At 38.4% G+C, this 24,849-nt stretch overlaps 1 protein-coding gene across 1 annotated transcript in view; it reads left to right on the top strand.

Annotated features, from left to right (window-relative positions):
* The window catches only part of Pkhd1 (PKHD1 ciliary IPT domain containing fibrocystin/polyductin), a 374,971-nt gene that overhangs the window by 220,326 nt on the left and 129,796 nt on the right, over positions 1–24,849 (top strand). Inside the window, exons 49-50 of the mRNA XM_051204291.1 lie at positions 3,443–3,508; positions 9,701–9,829. Coding sequence (XP_051060248.1) covers positions 3,443–3,508; positions 9,701–9,829 — 195 coding nt within the window. The remainder of the gene's footprint in view (positions 1–3,442; positions 3,509–9,700; positions 9,830–24,849) is intronic.

The raw sequence follows: 24,849 nt of genomic DNA, 5'->3' as shown, positions 1-24,849 counted from the left end.
TCTGTGTCTTCTCTGATCTTCTGAATCTTGCCCTGATAGCTGAGGGACATTTTCACATATAATAAAGTGGAAATAGCTTTTCAGTATACTTTTAGTTTTGCAAGTTTGTATGGGTTTGGAATTACACTGGATACACTAGAGAAGGTGGGTGGAGGGGGACACCCTGCAGGGGGATTGTAGAGGGGTCACACTGGAGGGGGATTGTAGAGGGGTCACATTGGAGGGGGATATGTAGAGGGTGGGAAGCATCAGCAACTGCTCAGTCTAGGCACCATCTCTAAAGTGCAGTGGCATGAACTGCTAACAGGATAGAATATGGAGCCATAAAGCCTTGGTCTATTAAGAATGGTATCTGGATGAGAGCTATTAGAAAAGAAGGAAGAAGCCAATGGCTTGGGAGTCCTGTTAAGGGTACATTCTTCAGCCCCAGCACTAATTTATCCTGTGGTGACCACAGTGTGGATATGAGTGATAGCCTTTTCATTCAAAGTCTTTGGGATGCATGGACTGCTTTTTCCCTAACTTTAATTTACTTTTGGTCTATCTAATGCGGATACTAATTACTGATTTTTATTCCTCCAACTTTATCTCTTCTGCTATTTGTTTTTTGAGGGGTTGATATTGTAAAGTATTATAAACTTTATTTAAGTCTTCTGATATGTACCTATTACTACTTTCCTTATTTCTATCTGTGTCATAAGAAACAGACACTGTATGCACTGACCACACATGTACAAGCCTACTGAAGTCTATGCTGTTTGAAAACATTTAAAGGTAATAACACCTTTAAATGATATCATTTCTATTTTCTGATGTTTCCTGGGATACTCTATAGTTTGTCTTCCTTGGAGATTGACTAGGTGATACTATTTAATGCCAACTCTTACAGAAAGGTCTTGTGTCTTTGCCATTATTTCCATGTTTCATAATGATATCCTGCCCATATTTTCTTTTCCTTTTAACCCACAAAAGCTACCATTATCATTACTACCATTACTACTATGGTGATGACTATTCTTTCACGTCTACTGTAGTAAGCAGAATGCCTTTCAATGGTGTAGTCTGAGTAACCAGACTCGAATGCTATGAACTTGGGTTTTGTAAATCAGTCCATGAAAATACAAACCTACACTCACAGAAGTATCCAACATCAGAAGGTATGTAAGGAAAATCTCTCTCTTTTGTGAGTCTGATTCAGAGGTACAGTGCCTATCCATCAGGAAAGAGGCTTTGGTTGTTTCCTCAACACTGAAAAACAAATCAAAACAAAATTTAGGGTCAATGTTAGTTATGGTTACAGGAGAATCACTAATTACTATTATTTATTACTAATTAGTTATTGAACTGAAAACAAACATGATAAATATCATGGTATGGCACTAGTAAGCAGTTTTTCATGTTAGTGGAGCACACAACCATGTAAACAGAGGTGAATGTGTTAGACCTTAAAGAAAGAGAAAAGGTGAGATGGTTGACTGGTGACTTAATTTTTTAAAAAAATCATTTTTATTTTCTTTCTAACTATGTGTTATATGTAGGTGCATATGTGTGGGTTTATGCCAATGAGTGCAATGCTTGCAGAGGCCAGAAGAGAGCATTAGACCCTTTAGAGCTAGAGTTACAGGCAACTGCCCAACATGGGTGATAGGAATGACACTGGGGTCCTCGGGAAGAAGACAAATGAACTATTTCTCCTACCCCATTCACTAAGAAAGAAAGAAAAGGTGTGTGTGTGTGTGTGTGTGTGTGTGTGTGTGTGTGTGTGTGTGTTTGAGAGAGAGAGAGAGAGGTGAGTGTAGGGGGAAGAGAGAGAGAGAGATGAGTATACAAGGAGAGATAGGTGAGCATACAAAAAGAAGAAGATAAGAATTTAAGGAAGGTCTTAGCAATGATCATAAAAAGGAACACTTTAGGGAGACAGCTCAGTGGATGCAAACTTAAGGACAGAGTTTAAATCTTCAGAACCAATGTGAAGCCAGATACATAGCATGTGTGTGGAATAAATACTACCCAGGGTTCCTGTGCGAAGAGTTCTCCAAAAGCTTGTGGGTTGGTTAACATAACGTATGCAGCAGAAAACCAAGAAAGAGTCTTGTATCAAACAAGGTACAAAGTGAGGACCAACAGCTAAGGACCAATAGGTGAGGACCAATTGGTGAGACCAACACCAAGGACCAATCCTCAAGGACCAATACCCAAGGACCAGTACTCAAAACCAATACCTGGGGACAAATACCCAAGGACCAATACCTAATGATCAATACCTGGGATTATTTTCTGTCTTCCACACAGGTTCTATGACACACTCATGAGTACACTGCCCACTTCATATATACACATACATATACATATGTACATACACATAAAAGGAACATATCAAGTGTATCTAGAGCGTGTTGCCAATGTGTCTGTCCTTAGCAAGCCTCATGCATTTTATAATTGAAAAACATGTGAAAGTGATCAAAATAGGAGCAGAAGAATTGGAGAGATCTCATCTTAGATCTCTTTGGGGATTATTTTCTTTCTAATGTTCTAAAGCGTATGCTTTGTAATTAAAAAGAATGACATTTGTTCTGTCCCATCTGTGATGGAAGGAAGAGTTTAGGGTCCCAGTGAAACAAAAAATGGAGTGCATGAGTTTGGCCAAGACCCTGAGGCCACAGCCTATAGCTGCATTAGCTGTGATGGGAGAGGCTGGCTCACATGACATCGAATAAGGCAGAAAGGTAATTAACCAATAAGAGACAAGGTGTTACCAGAAAGATAGAGTTCGTGCACCTGATTACTAATTAATCAGGCATGAGAGCACCTTGTAGATGCATTCACTATTTAATTATAGCAGCCTCTCCTGGCAAAGGAGCATATGTTCCCAGCTTAATCTACTGGTTTATACTGACATCAAATTGTCATTACCAGAAAGAATCAGGCCTTTTGATTATTTCCACTAATTTATTGAACACTTAAAATTAATGAACCCCAGGCCTTTTAAATGTGCTTAGTTGGTTTGGAAGAAGGGAGGAGAAGGGGGGAATAGGGTGGAGGGAAACCTTCATTAAAAGGACAATTTGTTTGGAAAAAGGTAAAGCAAATACATTTCATGGGTGATCTCAACTCTGTTGGTGAGAAATACGTGCACTCTACCACTGAGCCTACAAAATTATAGATGGAGGAAATCAGGCACACCTGCTGGACAATAGTGGCCTCCACAGAGCACGTGTTACAGTGCTTTCCTCCCTCACGGCTTTTCTCTCTGCCATCATGCTTAATCAAATCAAAGCGAACCAAATAGAACAGTAGACATCACATGCTTGATTAGTTAACAAGGACTCCTTTCTCTTTCATTTCCAGATTTCATTTTGGGTAGAAAAATAAAATGCAATGCCATCATTCTCCTTTGTGTGTGCAATCTTTGCATCACACTCACCTTGGCTTTGTTTTTAAGTTTCAGGTGAGGGTCAAGTTCAGGTGTTTCTTCAGGTGAAGGAAGGTGTGCCTCCAACTGTTTCTGGTGAGTACTAACCACTGGATAGAATGTCCAACAGAGCAGAATGTCTTCCAGTGGTTCTATGGATTCCCCCTCTTCTTTGTTTATGATCAGGCAAGCATCAGCTCTCATGCTGTTGAGCCTGACAGCTCTCTGCTGTGTTGTCCTACAATTAAATATATGTCTGCATGTCAAGGGAAGATATAGGATGCATTTGCTTTTCAAAACAATAGAAAGTAAGAATTGTAACATGTAAATAAGCACATTTCATAAATTATGAGCCATATGTGCACATAGGACTCCAGATCTGCAGATGGGCCATTAGGCCCCCTCCAAATGGAGAGAAAAAATCCAGGGTATCTCTAAACTTTAATTGTTCCTGGTAATTTCAGGAAATCAGGATAAACAAACGCTCCCCAAAAGTCAGATGGTTCTGTGAGATCCTGCTAACTCAAAAGAGCCGAATTCTCCAAGACTAAACATCTCATAACCACCTTTTAATGTATGTCTTAGTTTGTTTTTGTTTATTGTGAGTCAGTTTAACTGTACATTTGCAGGGGGGATAAAGCCTTTCAAAGGCAGGGTTTTCCTTTGATTTCCAGGGGAATATTTGTGTTATGTCAGAGAAGAGTCATACTAATCAAAAACGTTCAAATTCTTTCATTTCAATTAAAAAGGAAACGAGGTACAGTTACTGCACTAAACTAAGAGAAGGCGCTTCAGCTGCCACTACATGCTTCTTATATTGCATAAGTACAGTTAAGACTGGCTTCACAGTGGGTTCCTTGTGTTTGCGTTTGCTGTGTTTCAGTCTGTACATCTTCTATCTTCATCCCAACTTTTCCTTTAGGTGCCTTAAAATTCCAAGTTTATTGATTGTCTCCCTGTTAGGTGTGTGTGTGTGTGTGTGTGTGTGTGTGTGTGTGTGTGTGTAACAACAGTGAGCAAGAAAAAAATTGGTTCTTACCTTTATGTTTTGTTGTCTCTGACAGATGTCAAATAAATGACAAAATAATTTAAAATATCCTTTCAAATAACTATTACCAATTTTTTTCTATATGAAAACCTTGTCTTCAAATTCCACAAAATTGAGTGCATCCTTATTGGTTATGTTCACACCAGTTGGAAAGAATGTCTTGTACCAGCATCCTTTAGGGTATATGAGACTACATGTGATGCCTAGATATGAAACAGTTTACATGGTCATATCAGCAGTCAGTGATTGAATAAGGCCTCACAAATGTTAACTCAGTCTGTATTCTTTTTGCTGTACCATGTTGCCTCTAACATGTTTACATTATTGGGGGGGTATATATTAATATACACATGAAATTAAACTATAGACAGTTTTCCTCTCTTACCTAATTTAGGGCAGAATATTATTATAATGAAGCCACAGAATAAATACATCAGGAAAATATTTCTGCTAAGAGAACTCCTGCTAAGGTATCTCCTTAACTTCCGTATTACAGAATATAAAGTTGAGTTATAAATTTACAATATGGCAGTGCATTTTATTTAATAAAGTAATTTATGGAAAACAATGTAATTATTGTACTATCAACACTAGTTTTCTATAAACAAGGGTATGATGATTAGTGAAGTTCTACCTCTGTATTAACCCATTACAAGCTTCAGTATGAGTTTGCAATACAGTTGAAACTATTGATAATATATTGTGACGAGTCTCTCCATTAACCCATTAATAGAGAGCCTATTGAGTGAACAAATTTGTGCATGTTATTGAGAGGATATGGTGGACAGGCAAATTCTAGGACCGTGCAAAGAAACCAATGGTAAATCAGCCAGTCAATCTCCTCCCTCCCCCAGTAACTGTGTGTGGTGAATCTCCTTGTAGCTATTATTTATCATGATGCTTCTTAAAAGACTAGCTTCCTTGATGCAGAGCCACAGAACTCAAGAGGAGATGAATGAAGAGTAAAGGAGTAGATGGCAATATTTGGCTGATATATTAAGCTAGAGACCACTTCAATTTTGAGCTGCTGCTGATTAACAGATTTGTATAGAGAAAAAGGATGCACATTTGTTGTAAGTGTTGGCCCTTATCAAAAGTGACCTAAAGGTTTTGGAGAAAAGGCTCCCAGCCTCCAATGCTAAATGCAGTGAGCTTTTGGATGGTCCAATCTGATCAGTTCTTTTACTCAATCCAGTCCATCCCTCAATCCTCTGTAATATTGTTTCTACCTCAATAACTGCACCATCACTACTCTTTTTAGTTGTAAATTTATTTCAGATAATTTAGTTTGAATCTATAATATTTCCCTTCCCCAATCCCTCCCAGATCCTCCCCACCCATCCAGTTTTATTACCCTATCCTTTCCTTCTCCTTCTTCCTCCACTTCAGAAGGCCAAAATAATGTCCCAAAACAATACAATACCAACCAAAAGGTACACACACACACACACACACACACACACACACACAGAAAGAGAGAGAGAAAGAGAGATAAAGAGAGAGAGAAAGAGAGAAGGAGGTAAAGAGAGAGAGAAAGAGAGAGAGAGGAGAGAGAGAGAGAGATAAAGAGAGAGAGGAAGAGAGAGAAGGAGGTAAAGAGAGAGAGAGAAAGAGAGAGAGAGGAGAGAGAGAGAGAGAGAGAGAGAGAGAGAGAGAGGAGAGACTGATTTGTGTGTTAACCAACTACTTCTGGGCACGGGACAGGCATTGGAGTGTGGCTGGTATACCCAGTAACACTCTGCTGGAGAAAACTGATTTTCTTTTTATCATTTGCAAATAGCTTCTTGGTTAAGGGACTTTGTGTCCACTTCCTTTTTTTTTATTGCTGGGATTTTTATTTGGATTGAACATGTATGTGTCTTATGCATGCTTTCACAGTGTCTGTGGGGTCATGTGTTTATCAGTCCTATTGTGCCTGGAAGATGCTGTTTCCTTGGAGTTGTCTGCCACCTCTGGCTCAAAATCTTTCTGCTTCCTCCTGCCACAGAGGTCCCTGAATTTTGAGGGCAGGGATTTCATAAAGACATCCCATTTAGGATGAGTCTTCCAAAGCCCCTTGCTCTCCACACATTGTCCACTTGTGAGTATCTGTGTTAACTACCATCTACTACAAGAAGTAGTAGTAGATCCTGATGAGGATCTCATCCTGATCACACATACCCTGCTTGCCAAACTTAATAGTTGGCCTTTAACACTCTCTTTTATAGAATTTTACTATTAGCAAGATCCCATCTTGAACTCATCCCATTACACCACAAGAGTCTCAGAAAAGATAAGCAGCATATTGCTGACTGCCTTTAAAAAAAAACAAACAAAACAAAACTCTTAGTTCATTTTCTCTCCCCAACATTCAGGACAATGTTAGCCAAATAGAAACCTAGTAACTAACAAGAAACTGAAACAGATTCTTAAGGCGAGATGGAATTTGTGTGTAACATTCATCATTAAAGTAGTCCCTGGAAGGTCTGGGTTGTTAGATTAAAAATAATTCCGGCCCTTTTATAAACTAGAGTTATGATGGCAGCAGTGCAGGGTGCTTGTTTCCACCATCTGTGACATAAATTTGAAGCAACTGTTGTTCTGTTTTCCTTTGTTTTGAGACTTTGTGAAGTTTTGAAGAGCCTAGTCACTGTCCATCAGATAAATTACTGTACATAGAACATCAAAAACCCTGCCTGGCCTCTGTGGTACTAGTTAGTGGTTATACCAACAAATGCCCTTAAGCCTTTGGTCTGTTCTCTTGGACTGTTTGGGCTATATTGAGACAGAGGCACAGCAGAGAAAACGCATAGGAAGTTATTACAGTGTTAGAGGCAGAGCAGAGAGAAATCACAAGTAGATATCACAGTGTCAGCATTTATAAACTATTTGTAAAGCTGCTTTCTGAGATAGGCCTGCCCTAAGAAGTACCTATTTCCATGCTATGTGGTGTATTTATGTGCCAATTGTTTGTAAGTTCTGCATGGCTACAATCTGTATGCTTCTGAGCAATTCTGGAGCTCAAATTAGAACATTACTTCTATAGATTTGAGCACTGATAGGAAAACCAGCAGGTTTTCCCATGCTTCTGACATCAGGAGTTGTGTCTATTCATGCTGATATATTTGTGACACCACATTCATCTTCAAAGACTGAAATATGACCTAATGGCAGATGATGACCAAACCTACCTTTCTTGCTCAGTGTTCTCTCTTACCTATCAACATCACATTCATCCACTCCTTGCTGCACATCTCCATCTGGGTATCTCATATTTATACAAAGGCTATATGCTCAATTCATTTCAAGTTGATAGAACTCTTCTACTCCAATGATCTTGAAATCTTAAGCCTCTCTTCCTTCATAATATTTGGCTCTCTGGTCATTTGTTATTTTTCCAGACTCATCATTTGCTTCTCTAAGTGTCTCATCAAGCTTCTTTTGATTTCCCTCTTAATTTTGCATGAGCTCACACACATTTCTCCATCTGGACCACAGGCTTTGACCACTTATCTCAACTTTTACCTGCAGAATCTGTGAGCCTTTGAAATGCTAGTCAGTTATTACTTCCTTCAGGAAGCTTCTCTTTAAAGAGAGCTATTCTCAATCTGGATGCATTTTTGTTTGTTTGTTTGTTTTTTAATCTCCCTAGTATTTACCAACACTGAATCTTAGCTGCCGAAAAACAAAGGTAACATTTTGTTTTTCTTTTTTTATTTACATTTGAAATAAGGTTGTTTACATGTCAATCCAAGTTCCCTCACCCTCCCCTCCTCCCCTGTTCCTCCCACCAAATCCCAGCTCATCCCCCTTCTGCTTCCCAGGGAGGGGGAGACCTTCCATGGTCATATCATTTGGAGCAGGGCCCAGGCCCACCCCCATGTGTCTAGGCTGAGAAGGACTAGGCTCCCAAAGTCCATTTGTATATTAGGGATAAATATTGATCCACTACTAGAGGCCCCATAGACTGCCCAGTCCTCCTAACTAACACCCACATTCAGGGGGTCTGGGTTAGTCCTATGCTGGTTTCCTAGCTATCAGACTGGGGTGCATGAGCTCCTTGTTGCTCAGCTCAGCTGATTCTGTGGGTTTCTCCAGCCTGGTCTTGAGCCCTTTGTTCATCACTCCTCCCTCTCTGTAACTGGATTCCAGGAGTATTAAAATTTTATTTGGGACTCATACCCCTATTAGGAACTTCTCCCCAAAATATGTCCATTATTTGCAATTTTTAAAACTAAACTTCTAATGGAAGAGATTCTCTTCACCCTGTCAAGAGGTGGCATTTTAGTTTACTTATTGTGACAATCTTCCTAGCCCCTAGTCATACTCATATATCATGAAAAAAAAAAAAAAAACAAATCAAAACAAAATAACAAAACCAGAAAGAGGCAACTGGCTGAGCATGCCAATGCCCATAATGTGGTTCTAGAAGCCTGTTTAGAAAGTGGTTAGTAGTTATCAATCCCATGGTGCAGTACCACTGGACCACTAATGGTCAAGGACAGAATCAATAAAGAAACATGATCTGTAGATAAATTACTATTCCAACAAATGTCCACGTCATAATCCTGCCATTCTCATGCATCAGGAGCTATGAGACGCTCATACTATGTATGACTCAGCCATTTCAAGAAGGAATTTATTTTTAGGAGATAATCAGGATTGTGGTTAGATTTGCATAGAGACTGCTCAAATCATGTTGTTTATCATTAGAAAGACTCTCTGTGTTTGATGTTACAAAGTAAGAGAAAAATGGATTTCTAGTGTGATAAAATATTATGCAATCGCTAAAATTGTGTTTACAAAGAACCTTAATGTCATTATAAATGCATGAGAAGAATAACTAAGCTAACAAAATAAAACTGGATCTGAAATAATTTCAATTACATAACATTGAGATATTATGGGAGGTAACACAAATAAAAGGCTGAATGTGGTAATTATTATGTGGTGAGATTCTGGGCAATTATTAACTTTTCTTTATTAGCATTTTCAAAACAATCCATAACAAGCTATATCATATTTATAATGAAGCAGAATATCCAATGTTTAATGAGTGTGGAACATGTATTCTTAAAAGTGTAAGAATTGGGTAAGAACTTGCTTTCTTGCTATGAAATGTTTTATAGAAACTTCTAATGTTCAAAACCAGCTAGCTTGAAAGGTGAAAGCAGCAGTCATAAAACAACAATAGACTCTTGAACTTGTCACAAAGACTTCTGTTTTCATAGTTAACTTTGCACCTTTTCTGTGTATTCTAGCTTCTACATCTGTCCCTGAATCAGCTTTAAAATGGTCTCTTCCTGAAACATGGCAAGATGTTGCAAAAGGCTGGGGAGGATACAATCACACCATCCCAGGACCTGGTGATGACGTGTTGATTTTACCCAGTAAGTGAAACCAGCTGTGATAGGAAACACATGACCTGAAATGAACCAAATCTGACTGGGGATAGGATTGAATGACGTAATGCAAGGCAGGAAAAGAGTAGAAATAAGTGGCTACATAGAGAGGTTAATATGGGGGAGGAAGCATTCTAAGGTTTTTAAGGGACTTCTATATTGTTTTATATAGTGGTTGAATCAGTTTGCATTGCCACTAATGGTGAGTGCTCTTTCTCCCTAAATATCCTTGCCAGCATTTTTGTCCTTATTGGTAGCCACTTTGCTGGCATGAGAGTCTTCACTAGAGTTTTGATTTGCATTTCCTTTACGACTAAGGATACTCAGTATGTTTCACATATGTATTGGATCTTTACTTCCTTCTTTGAGGACTATCTGCCAATCAAATCCATCTGTCTATTAGATTATTTGTTCTTTTGGTGTTTAATTAAATTATTTACTTCGGCAAGTATGCTACCACTAAGTTACATATCCAACCCTTGAATTCCTTGTATAGTCTAGATATTAATTCTTTGCCATATGAATAGTTGACAAACATTTTCTGCTGTTCTGTGTCTTCACTTTTGAATCTGTTTCCTGTGTGTACAACCTACTATTATTATTGTGTACCACCTACTATTATTGCTGTGTATCACCCGCTATTATTATTGTGTATCACCTACTTTTATTAGCTTTAAAAGACTTGACATATGTAGAAAAAAACGATAATTTCAGAAATACTCCAAAGCACACTCATATTTAAAACATTAATTTTCCTTAAAGGAGAGTCCATTAAACTTCCAGGTAATTAGAACATGTTTATTAAACACCACAAAACCCAATTCCATTCATGGTCAATGTGACTATTTCAAGGTTACAGTAAACAAATGTTCTGCAAGGGGGAGAGAACATTTGTATATCTGTGAATCAATAATAATGTCAGGCATTTACTGAGCATTAACAATGTATTGGGGGCTGTTCTTTGTGTACTTATTTAACAGTGTGAATAGAGTAAGGTTATTGTATTCATTTTACAGACAGAAAAACAGAAATTCATGGCAGCTTAATAACATACATGGTCAGAATTTCACAACTTGCAATTCAAAAGGGTTGGGATTTGAAACCAAGCAATTTGATTTGAATTCCTTATTTTCAAATATCAGAGTACATTTCCTTCTTAAAAGGACTAAGAGTAAAGTAAAAACAGAGCACATATGTCGTTTATGTTATTTACAATATCAGAGCCAGACAAAGTATGCCGCTTACTTGGCAGTCCTTTTTGATATCTTTGTAACTAAAGAAAGATGAAGGATGGGACATCTGAGCTGTCAAATGTAAACCTGAAATATTATTATGCATTTTCTATGGTGTTCACCTATGTCTTCTGTTAAGAGTAGGTTTTCCCTGCTGGTCTGGTCCCACCATGGCACCAGCCCCAAATAACACACAGAGACGCTGTATTTGATATAATGCTGTTGGTCAGTTACTAGTGTTTCTCATCGGCTAGCTCTGTCTTAAATATTAACCCATTTCTATTAATCTAAATATTTCCATGTCATCTTATCTTACAGGAGAGAGGGTCTGACGTTCTGCTCTCTCCTTCCTCCATATTGAATCTCCTCCCAACTACGCCCTCTCTCCTCCTTGTCTCCTAGCCCTGCCTGTCTTGCTTTCCTATTGACCAACAGGGCTTTATTCATTAACCAATAAGAGAAACATATTTACAGAATGGCATCTCCCATCAGTCTTTAATGGAGGATTAAACTTTTTGAATAAACAGGCTTATAAGTCATTTCTATACTGCAAATAAGAAAACTCTTCTCTCTGTGTCTTGCCTTTGCTCAATCTAGCCAGTGGATTTGCCCAGGCTGTGGTTTCCCCATCCCATGAAGGTAGAAATTTCCCACATTTTATGCAGGAGGCTAAGGAAACTATTAAAAGTTGCCAATCTTTTAGTGTATTTAGGGCTTTGATAATCAACAAGCAGCCATCTCAACTATCTTGCAAGTTTTTGGAAGCTTTGTCTACTGTGAGGTCTGGTGCCTGGAAGCCCTTGGTGTTTTCCCTTATCCTTAATCCCTGTGATCATCATCAGCTCCAGGAAGCTGCTCTGAAACACACAAATCCATGTTGTAGGGAAAGGAGGGCTGGGAACACATCTGTAGGTATAGGATACATAGAAGGAATCTTTTGATCCACCCAGCTGTGTCATTGTGAGAATGAAAGCAGAAAGGGGTGTTTAATACATGCCCAGTTATTGTTTGTTATATTTAGCATTCAAGTGAAAAGAGGTGAGAAAAAGGAGTCATGGAATACGTAATGAAATGAAAACCATGTTCGTTGCCCATTGTGTTTTCTTACTCTCATGCAAACCTCTTTCGATGTGAGCTGATGGTCTGATAGTGGAAAGCAATTAAATCCATTTGTGCCCTTCAATATCAGGTCTGAGACAGGAGCTTCTGTGTTGTCCTTTGACAAACCTTCATATTCTGGCAAAAGTTAGATACTAAATATTGCTTGAATGAAGGGCATAAGCTTAATGCTGTCATATGTAATTTAACATCAAAAACAAGTCTTTGAGGTTGAAGGGTTTTCTATAGTACAACATTTGAGACTGCCCAAGCCTGTGAAAAGCAGTTTCTTATCCTTGGAACAGATTCTGAAGAATTGTGTTTGTTTGTTTGTTTATTTTGGTGACCGTGCTTGGTGTGTGTTATCTTCTGTGTTGTAGGGACATTTTCACTTGGTTCTCACAACTGTTCTTATCCATAATTTTACAAATGAGGAATCTAGAACATGGAAATATGAGGTAGCCCATGTAGACTCTATGATTCTACTCAGTTAAAATGTAGGACAGGAAACCAGTATTCAATATTCTCTCTCTGTCTCTCTCCTCTCCTCTCCTTTCTGTCTCCCCCACACATGTGCACATGCATAATTATACATATGAACATACATACAGCACACAACACACACACACACACACACTCACTGGAACTCAGACCTGTAGCCTTATATGTTCTAGGAAACTACCTTACCATTGAGATCCATACCTAGCTTTCTTTATTGTATCTCCCATCTTTTTAAAGTTACACCATCTACCTGCTTTGATTCATAAAAATCAGGCAAATTGTACTTTAGTGCTTACTGTTCACATTATTCCTTTAACTAGAAACAAAATCAAATACAAAGCAATTTGATGTACCAAATAAATTGCTTGGATAGGACCTATCACAGTGAACTATTGGTAAAATCATTTGCCTTGTGTCTGAGGTTACTATCATGTATTTAGTACCTAAGCACCAAAAGTGAGTAAGCTATGCTTATGTTTTCAGACTTCCAGTGGTTTAGCTGTGTTAATAAAACATACAATGAATAATAATAATCCCAAACTACAACAAACACTTTGTTTAGATGCAAACTGTGTTCAATGAATAGTGGAAAGGTAGATCTTGGAGGAAAAAGTATGTGAAATGGACTGTGAACGATGAGGTATGAATTCAAAGCACGATCATGAGCCACTGGGAAAATGGGGAATTCCTCAGTGGAGATAGAGTGAGCCATCAAATAGGGTAAACCTGGGTTCGCTATTGGATTCCTGACATTTACCAACTGTGTAAATGACCCTCATCTATATAACATGAGGGCTAAGATTAATATATCATAATATTAGGAGGATAGAATGAGATCGCATCAGTCCACATGACCACTGCTCCAAGTGTTTGTAGTAATGGAATTGGAGGTGAAGGCTGTGATTTGTGGTGAATTAGGGGTTCTCTTCCCCTTTTTCTTTGCCGTCTGGGTACCCCTCTTGGCCTCTGATATTAGCGACACTTTGTATTTGCTTTACAAAGCCTTATTATTTAATTTTCACAACATCCTTGGGAGCTAAATAGGTAATAACTATTATTACAGTAAAAACCCATTTTTACATAATACGATTTTAATGGAACTGCTGATTTTACAAAATGAAAGTGACTGGTAAAGAAGATTTAAGTGATACTTTTGAACCTCTAATATAATTTTATGGTGTTTTGTGTATTTTAATTCATTAATAAAGGAAATGTGTAGAGCATTCCCATCATTATTCAAATAGAATAGCATAATTTTTCAATAAAATTCTTAGAGTAAATTGCCTATTTCCATTTTGTGGGAAATCAATTTTATGGTATGACCTCAGACCCATCCTTTTCCATAAAAACAGGGCTTTACTACCCCAGTCAAAGGCATCACCATCTGCCAGTCTAAGGCACCTCTGTCTTATACCTGATGGTATTTTTCTTTAAGGTGGTCTGTCTTTATAGATATTGGACTCTGAGAAGGCTATAAATGTCTCCCTGTGGTATTAAAAGCAGTAAGCTGAGGAAATTGTAAAGAACTTGATCTTACGGTTTAATGTAAGAAAATTTTGCTTCATGCAAGCAGACATATCTGTGTTGCCTCATTAGTATTGGAAGAATTAGCTCTATCTATTATAGATGTCTAAGGTATTGAGAACAAGTTCTATCTAATCTAAGATACCAATCCCAAACCTTCCTAAGAAATAGTTGACCAATTGGCAAAACAATCCATTTAACTTTTCCCTTCATGTCTTGGCCTGATTTTCCCTGAGATGCTTCCAGAACATCTTCTAAAAGAGCTCTCTCAACCTTGACAAACACACACAGGCACACACACACACACACACACACACACACACACACACCAATGAAGTTTTATTGGAAGGAGAATGTGTCAATCCCAAAAGCTAGGATTCTGCTACAAAGTGCATGGATCCATGACTTGTGGTCTCTGGAATCCTTCTCAGTGTGGATGTGATGGTAGAGTTCCCAGTTTCATTTCCTCTCTTGCTTTGAACTAGTCTTACTTGAAGGCATGAATGGTGGGTACTGTTTTTTCTTTTATAATGGTCCTTTTGTTTGCTCTGATTTTCGATACTTGGGTGCTTTGAATAGCAGAGGGTCTCATCGAAGCCATGTGACATTTAAACATGGCAGCATTTAAGGCATTTCCTGGTTAAATTGCAAAGCACTGTTGGTGATGTGAGGCAAGATGACTATGTTCAGAAAGTAATTTCTGAAAGGAGATCATAGAATTTGTTTTAGTTGGGGTGGGGAGATGGTAGCAGGGGAGGTTTCAGTTTTGGTTCCCAGCACCCACACTAAGTGACTCATAATTACCTGCAACTCCAGGGGCATCCAATGCCTCTGAACTCCACATGTACCTGTGTTCATATACACATATCTCCACACAGACACAACTAAAAAGAAACCGACAGTGAATGAGTGAATGAATGAATGAATGAATGCAATTGGCTTCATTTACTTGTTTTTTTTAAAACTAGCTGAGACTGTCTAATTTAGGATGACATATACACATAAATATTTAGGTATATGATACCATATACATTGGTGGTTGGAGTAGGTATCATTTTTGTCTTGTAACACTTGGGAAGCACAAAATGGTCATGGAGACCACTACCCACTTATTCTGGTTTACTAAGAAATGAGAGACAAACACATTTAGGCTTGAATTACCAGAGACCTTACTTTGATGCATAGTACCAGAACATTTGTCTTAAGTTGTGGATGTTATGTAGTCTTATCATTATTTTCTAAATTCCCCAGAAACAATAACTATGGAAAATACACATATTATTTTTCTCACAATTTGGTAGAGGAATAGCAGACTGAAAGGTTTCATTTAGGTTCTCTTAAATATCATCGGCCATCATCAGATGGTTTCTGGGGGTCATCTAAAAGCTCACTTGAATGAATACTCATGGGATTGGCTGTTAATATTGGTTAGTGGCTGGCAGTTTATCCAGGAAAACTGGCTAAGAGGGCTCTGGTATTTTCTTCTTAGGGTTTCTATTTGGCTTTTCTCAGCCTGGTGGTGGCATCCAAGAAAGAGTAGCCTAAGAGAGTGCCACCAGAGTAAGTGAGCCATCAAAATTAGGTGAAACCTGTACCAGTCCTCAGAGCCTCAGAACATCTTGGCTCTCACATTCTGTTAGTCAGGGAAGTTCCATAGTTCAGCTCAGATTCAGGGGAGAAATACTGACAGAGAAGATTAGCTAAGCATTTGCAGCTGTCTTTAATCTACCACTGTATGCATGTTTACATGTGTGTATGTACGTAATTAAGAGCAGATGCATTCAACTTCATTCAAAAGGTGTTTAGAGCTAGATAAGTTTGTGTTATCTTCCTTCTCTAGGCAGACTTTACTTAGATTCTGTTAGCCTGTACAAATCAGAAATTCAGAGCCTTGGGAGACAGACTGGTCAAAGGATTGAATTTCCTTGCTTTTGTGTTACCTATAATGCTTAGAGTTATGGCTCTGCCTCCTTTCATTGTAAACGGTCATCTTCAACACTTCAAACAAACTGGGTTTCTAATGTACCATCCATTACTGTGAAACTGGGATGAACAGCAGTATTTTGACTTCTGTCTGTGCCCACAGACAGCTCACTCATAGTCAGGAGCCTCTCCTAAGAAGAGAGGGCCATAGTAGCATAAGCAGATAAATGGAAAAACTATTTAGATTCCTTCATTTCAGTGCATAAAATCAAGGCCCAGTGAGACAATGGCTACACTTTTCTTTGGCCTTATTTTTAACACGAAGATGAGAGTCACCTTGCAGTTTTTATAAAGAATAATAGATAAACATGTTTTCAAGGTAGCACGTTTGACACACACTCTTCCTTCAGCATTATCATAAATAGAAATGAACAAGCAGAAGGAAAATCTGAAGCAAAGGATGAAACACTCTTTGGAAATGGAAACTTAGAAAATGTTCTGTGACCTTCGTGCATCTGCCTCGGAATACAGAAACCTAGAGTTTAATGTGAGTTGTAGGTATTTTCACAGTTGTGTCCGGGAAGTTTGTTTTTAGAATATTGAATATTAGTGGCATTTTAATATATCAAATCACTGAAATTGTGCTGTTTAGATTTACTACCCAAAGTAACTTAAGTACAGAAATCCATGATAATATGGAGTTCTTAGACAATGGGAGTTATTAGTAATTTACCTGCTTTAGCTGTTCTTATTTACATTAGTATTAGGTAAATACTTGTATGAATAAAGTCATATGAATTTTTTGTATTTATAAAATATATGAGACTGTTGAACTGGCAGAGAACTTGGTGGCTATTAAGATGATGCAAGAATATTATAAACTGAAATGCTGCTAAACATGTTAATACTATCATCTCAAATTTTTATACCAAGACGAAGACTACAATTTTAGTGTCCTTGTTGTCAGCCCTTGTTTGTAAATTGCCTTCTAAAATGAATGAAGCAAATTTTAGAGCTTTGTCTATTGTGCTACAGACTTGTGTCCCTAATATAGGATTAAATGTATGAGATGAAACACTGGATGGATTCACGTGGCTTTCCCAAGGGAAGAGCATCCGTGGCCCAGCTTAGCCAGCAAGCCCTGTCACTCAGTGCCCTTGCTTGGGGTGACCAACTCAGCGGTAGTTTGCTGTGTTAGCTTGTGCTATATTTTCTTTTCTCTATAAAAATGAAATTTCAATAAAAACAAGAGAAGCTAGTTTTAATTCCTGTAAGTTACAAAATGAGCACAAAATGTAAATAATGATGGGCTAATGTTGAGATAGATTTTTACCCTCTCTCTAAATCCAGTTTGTCAGTCGTGGCTTGACTCAATCACTGGGCTAATTAGAGCTCACTTAGACACTTCTCTTGGGATCCAAACTCCTGTAGGCCCTGACTCTCTTTATGGCTTGCTACCTTGCTGGGACTAATGAGAGTTTTCTCTAATCGAGTAGTTTTTCAAACCTTTCCCTTCTCACTCACCTGAGAACCCTTCTCATTGTGGAAGTCCATTCATATTAGTATCATAAAATTAGTATCATCTCACGAGGGGATGTACTTCCCCACAGTGCACAGGTCTTAATTTGGGTGGGGTAAGGATTGGGATTTGGTGAGGATGAGGTAAGAGGCCCATGTTTATTTCTATGTTTAACCTCATCTGGAAAAATCACCACTTTAAAAACTTTGCTTTATACTATCCCAGTCTAGTAGAGGCAGGAGCTACTGAACATCTTGTGGGGTAAAATGAGAGGAACATAATAAGTGTGTTTTAATGAGTACTCATGATGCATTTCTTTCTCAAATTAATGTGATTCTGTGGTGGACAAGACGTCTTCCTCATGTACAAACTCTGAAAACTCCCATGTGAAATTTACAGCCACTTCTTTTGTTATTGTTATCTGGTGTGGGTGAGCATGCGTGCGTGCGTGCGTGCGTGCATGTGTGTGTGTGTGTGTATGTGTGTCTGTGTACATGCTCCATGTTATAGGTGTGGAGGTGAGAGGTCACTCTTATGTGTTGTACCTCCCACCTTGTTTGAGACCAGCTGGCCCAAGAGGTTCCAGTGAGTCTCTCCTCATCTTGTTCTGGGAGTTTCAGGGTTACAATTGTGCACTGCCATCTTTTGTGTGTGTCCTGCGCATCCAAATTCTGGGCCAAGCCCCTGTACAACAAACTATTTACCCATGTTTCCTGGCCCTACAGCTACTTCTGAAAGGAACTATGCATTAAGACTTTAAAGTCAACTTTGGCTCTATTATTTAAAATTATAAACCTTTTTGTGTTAAGTACAATGATTACTGAGGGGAAACATTTATTAAAAATGGACATTAGAATTGTTAGGATTCGACAATTTATCAGTTATGCAAGGGAAAGGAAGTTGATGCGTGGGATGACCAGATTGTTTGCCCATGGACTGGTACACAGGTTAAGGGTGTTCTTCACAGAAAAAGAGGATGCTGGTTAGGTGGTTTAAGACAATTATCACCTAGGAGATCAGGCATCACTATGAGGGATTATCTGAATTACAATCGCCTTTGGGCATGACTATGACAGATTATCTAGATTCCATTTGCCTATAGACATACCTGTGAGTGATTTTTCTACATTAGATTAGAAGATTCACCTTAAGTGTGGGTGGGACTATGTTGTAAACTGGGGTCCTGGACTGAATAAAAGGAGAAAGTAAGCGTACTATATGTAACCTTCATTGATCTTTATTTCCTGGCCATAAATAGAGTGTGATCAAAAGGTCCCCTACCTCAGTGACCATACATGCCTTGCCTGCCTGTTGCCATGTTGTCCCCGTCATGAGAAAATGATCACTTTGAATCAATCCCTTTAAAATCATTATTAAAGTGAGTGACTGTCTACCCTAGTTTTTCCAGAACTGAGGGGTTTCCTGGGGTTCAGGACCTTAGTGATAAAACCTAGAAAATACAAAGTCAAGGAATGCACATCTGCCATAGCTTTTCCCACTTTGTACTCTCTGTATGGCAACCCATTTGCTAAATTTTTTTTCTTGACATAAATATATACCCATTTTACCTAGTTTTGTTCCTCAGAGACCTTAGTTTCATGGAATTAATATTCTTTGTGGAGATGCTGGTGTTTCTTGCAGGAGAAGGGGGCCTGAGTGATTTACATATGTGCTTCCCTGCTGGTTAGTGCAGGGGGTGTGAGCACTAACAGAACATTGCCCATGGAGGTTCTTAATGTAGACCAGGGCTTTGCTTGCTCTAATTGAATTACTCTTTTGCTCTTTTCTTTATGGTCTACTTTCCATGCAGATACTTTTGGAATGCAGACTTAAATAATTCATGATTTCCTTATTATTATTGGTTTAGGTACAGTTGCAATTTCTTGAGTTGATTATATTTCCATGAGGGGACTTTTGGAGCCTTCTCCTAGGCAGCATTTAAGGATAAGAATTTGGCCAGGTAACTAAGCATTGTAGGTGGAGAGGGCAGCAGGGGGAAAAATTTAGGTGGCTCTGTGGGTTTGGATTGTCAAACTGCCACTGTGCCTAAGGTTTATTAGTGTCTTTTGTGGCCTCAACCTCTTCAACAGTCTAGGGAAGAATTCTATGTCTCAGGATGTGGTTATGATACATAAGTAACCCATTAGAATTACAAAAGAAACCACTCTTGTTGATATAGTTATCAAAATATTTAAGACAAATTGTCATGCAATCATTCTTTTTTAGGATTATTAGTAATGTCCCATGTGGGATCTAATAACTGTCACCACTTCAGTGTCGTTATTGTTAGGGTTATGCTGTTTCTTTTTCAGTGGGGCTCATTCCTTTCCTCTTGAATCTTCCATTCTTCAGTGATGTACTAAACAGAATGTGGAATTAAGTTCTTGGAGTTCACTGGTTGGGTTATGTCATCCAGAGACTCTTCATGAACAGGAACGTGTGACAAGTCTCTGAAGACCTTGGCAACAACATCTGAAGGGCTCAGTTGGGACTCTTGCTGGTAGACCTGATCTGCACAATATTTATTTAGACTTCTTGGATGTTGTGTCAGGGTGGCTAAGTCTGAGGTGCCAGACTCAAGCTCAGTCTTCCTCAGAGTTTCTGACCAGACACTTACTCTGTGAGATGTGTTTTCCCATGGGGAAGAAGATGCTGCATGTCAGAGGGAGGGGGTCCTTCCTCTTCTTAATAGAGTTCTTGCTCAGCTATTCCCAGTAGGTGCCTCTAGTTTTTCTTCACTCTTGGGGAGCCTACAGCCTCTCATTCAAGCTCCTTCACACAATTTGCCTGCTTCCTCCTCCCTTCACCTTCCACCTGAGCAGTTGACAGCCCCCCTGTGGCTCAGCATCTTAGGGCGTCTTCGCCTTGGTGTTCTTTGCCAATCAGGAGTTTAGAGCTCACTGGGGATTCACTGCATTCCTACCTGCAAGCCTCCTGGGGCTTTGTATCCGGTGTTTGACACCCCTCCTGTGGTTTTAGTTAGAGAGCAGCTTGTGCATCTTCTGTTTGCTGTGAAACAGTTTCAGAGCTTACCTTCTCTCATTTGCATAGCGTGGTTGCACCTGTTTCTTTTCTTAGTGAAAGTAACACATTGGCATTCCTTACCAGGAGAGGACCCCGCCTGTGTTGTCTTAGCTTAAATACCAGAATTGCTGAAGAAATTAGCTGTGACTACAGACTGGAGAGGAGCCTGGTATTCTTTTATTCTCCCAGCATATGTACTTGGTGTGTGCTTAACGAGATCTTGCTAGCCTGATTTGTTCAAATACATTTTGAATCTTTTTGAAATGATCTTATTCATCACAAAGTGTCACTCAAGGGAAGGATGTAGACAGAGAAAGCTAAAAGGTGTTTTCAGAAAAGCAGAAATGAAATAGTTAAAAATACTTTAAAGTGCTAAAGAGGGCTTTTGCTTTTTTTTTTTTTTTAATATGAGCAAAGCAGCAGTTTGTATGGAAATCACAGGTTTTATACATTAAGTATGGTTATGAGTCTTTCCCCTAAAGCTGTGTAAGAAATGTGGGTAGTCCCCCGCCCCTCAAGGAAAAGGTCCAGGACTTAAGACTCACATGGCTCCCTGCCAAGGAATTTCAGGTAACAAAGAGATGGCAGAGACTAATTGTTTCCCAGAAAATATAGGATTTGAAAGATAACATATATTTTGCTACATCATGATTAGTCCAAACCTCATCGACAAAATAAAATTAACAATTTTTTACAGTGCAGATTACCCCAGTGTCTTCTATTTTTCCCCTTTAATGCCACCATCACTCATTACAGACAAACACAAACCACAATTCTTATTAATGAAGATTGTAGCAGTCATTTTCCATTGCTGTAAAAATACCTAAGAAAAGGCAGAGACATTTATTTTGACTCCTTATTCCGGGGGGCTTCATTCAGGTTGACTGGCTCAGTTGCTGTGAGCCTGGACCACAGAAACTGAAGCAGTAAAGTAACATCACAGGAGGATGGATTGATAGAAAATCCTGCTCACTTGGTGGTACCATTACAGGAGGATGGAGAGGTGGGAAAGCCTGCTCACTTGGTGGCCCAGAGCATGGAGAATGGAAGGGTTAGAGAGACAAGGTATGCCTTTTAAGGGCTTGTTTTTAACTATATCCCACCTCTTCATAGCCCTCTCAGCTGTTAGTTTATCACAGAAGTTATTAATCTTGAATATGCATCTGAACCAAGCTAGATGTTCTTAAAACATATAGTCTAAATGTTGAACCAGTTCAGTAAGTGGTGCTGGAGCAAGGACTACATTGTTGAAATACTTCAATACGAAGAACACAGACACTGAGTGACTTTGCTTGGTTCCCACAGCAAGAGGACGGCTGGTTGGAACTTGAGCGCTGGGCTGTACTCATTGTTACATTCCCGTGTTATCTCAGTCTGTTTTTCATGCTTCTCTGTGCCAGGATGGAAGATTAGTATGTTCCCGTTGTGCCATTCATCAAATTCTCTATTACCATTGGAAATTCTTGTCAGACTTCTGTAAACTTATTTCCAAATAATACATGAGAATTTCCTATGAAAAATACATCAACATAGAGATATAAAAACATCCAATAATACTTTAGTCTCTTCTTTAAAAGTTTTTCATCCACTTATTTAGAGAAGGGGGAGAGAGACAGGGAGATAGAGAGAGAGAGGGAGGGAGATATATATATATATATATATATATATATATATATATGTATATATATATATATATATATATATATATATAGAGAGAGAGAGAGAGAGAGAGAGAGAGAACACATGCATGCATGGGTGCATGGGTATATGTGTATATCACTATGTGATACATATGTAGAGGTTAGGAGACAACTTGTAGTAATTGGTCTTTTCTTCCACTATCTGGAGATGGAACTCAAGTTGCCAGGCTTGGCAGCAAACAGCTTTACCCACTGAGCTACCACTTCATCCCCTTCGAATTATTATTATTTTTTAAGATTGCTCAAGCATAATCAGGTAAGATTCCCTAAAGGAATGCAAAGGTAGTTCCTCACACACACTTCCTCTTGATTTATGCAAATCAAGAAATATGACACACCACAGTAACAAAATAAAGTACAATAGAGGAAGAGAAGACATTTCATAAAACTCAAACCTTTTTGTGAGAAATGAAAAACCTCTCTGAATAAATTGATTTAAAGAGTTGAATACTTCAATATACTAAAGGCAGTGTGTGATCTACAGCAGCTAACATCATCACAGGTAGTGGAAAACTAAAGCTTTCCAAGACTTGGAACTGAAAGGAGTGAACATTTCTTCTACTTCTATTTGACATACTGTTGCATATCCTAGCCAAAACAACCAGGCAAGGGAAAAGGATGAAGGACACCATAATTGAAGAAGATAAAATCAAATTATCACTGTTCATGTATGGCATCTTACATGTAAAATCAGCATATAACTTCTGCCCCTCACCTCCAGAAACCTTGTTAAAACTAATAACAATGTTGCAAAGTTCTAGGATTTGAAGTGATTACACTTGAGCACACAAATAATAATTACAGAAAAAGGAGGCCAAGAATGTAAATGACATCAAGAGAGAAAATATATGGCAAAGTTTGGAGGGAGGAAAGGGAACAATTATGTAATTATATTGTGCAATAGAAGTAAAAGCATGGAAGAAGAAAACAACTCCTACATTCATGGGTGCATGCAAATACCAGAAAAATGTCTATGACAACTATTGTATTTTGCAGGCTCAATCTAATTCATGCAAAATAATACTAATATTACTCAAAAACTTAAGATGGGAATTCTACACTTTGCACAGGACTGCAAAAGCAAGCAAGCAAACAAGTTAGTTAGAACAGTTTTACACAAATAGTCAAAGAGAAGTAGAGGTGTTACTTGACAGTAAGATACACTATAAAGCCGTAATAATTTAAATAGCATAGCATTGTCACACAAGCAGGAATGCAGACTAGTGCAATAGACTGGATACCCTCCCTGTGAAATGAGCTTTTGTAAGATCAAAATATAATTACATCATTTCCCTCCACTCCCTTTCCTTCTTCCATTTACTTCTATGCCATTATCTACCTTGTTCCCTCTCAAATCTCTGGCCTTCTTTTAATTGTGTACATGCATGTGCGTGTGTGTGTGTGTGTGTGTGTGTGTGTGTGCGTGTGTGCATGTGTGTGTTTGCACATATATGCATATATATACATTTATATACACATACATATGTGTGTGCATAAATATATAAATATAACCTGTTGTTGAGTCCTTTCTGTGTTGTTTACATGGTCCTGATTCCAGGGATTACTATTTAATATTGGATAACCAGTTAGGTGACGCCACTGTGGGGAAGATGAATTCCACTTTTACATCATTTGGTTGCTTGTAGTTCTTTGTCTGGGAGTCTGGTCTCATGAGATTTTCCCCCCTCTCATGTTAATATGTCTGTTTGTGTAGTCCTTTTTCAAATAGTATTTAGGCAGCTATATTGTTGATGTATCATTGGTTAAACTTCCCTGCCATTTTGAAGGGACTCAATATCACAGTAGACTTCCTGGTCCTCTGGCTGTTTTAATCCTCTACTCCCTCTTATGGGCTGTTCCCTGAGCCATAAGCAAATGTAGAGCCATAAGTAGATGTAGGCTACTGGGACTGAGTACCCTATGATCAATTGTTCTGTGCATTTCACCATGTTACAGTTTCTTGTGATGTTCTCTGTTACAAACAAACAAATCTTCTTTGGAGGGCTGGGGGCTCTCTTATTTGTGGGTAAAAGAATTATTCTGGTTTAGTAAAATGGTGATAGTAGATTCTTCTCTAAGATCAATGACATTACTAGTTCAGGTATTTTGCTAGGTTTCCAGGACAAGGCATAGTTATTTTGTCTTGTTGAGTGGGTCTTAAAGCCAGTAGGACAATGCTAACTTGCAATAAATCATGTCAGATGAACCACCAATGCATACTTAAGTACTCCTGGTGTATTATGTAATCACTTAAAAATAAAGGAAATGAAAAGTAAGATAGGAGCCACTTTCAAAATTCTTCTTTTTATGTGTTTTTTCATGCTTCTAAAATGTGTTCACATCATCTATTCTATATGACTCATTTTTGGAATATTACTTGATTAATGATTATTCAGTATCATTCATTTTTTTGTTCTGTATCCACAGTTCTGTTGTTGCTTGCTCATAATTACAGTTGAGCAAAATGGCAATGAAGATCATGTACCT

This window comes from Phodopus roborovskii, unplaced genomic scaffold, assembly GCF_943737965.1.
Source record: "Phodopus roborovskii unplaced genomic scaffold, PHOROB, whole genome shotgun sequence".
NCBI lineage: Eukaryota > Metazoa > Chordata > Mammalia > Rodentia > Cricetidae > Phodopus > Phodopus roborovskii.
The sequence above is the reverse complement of the archived record's forward strand: the minus strand, read 5'-3'. Positions and strand labels throughout refer to the sequence as shown.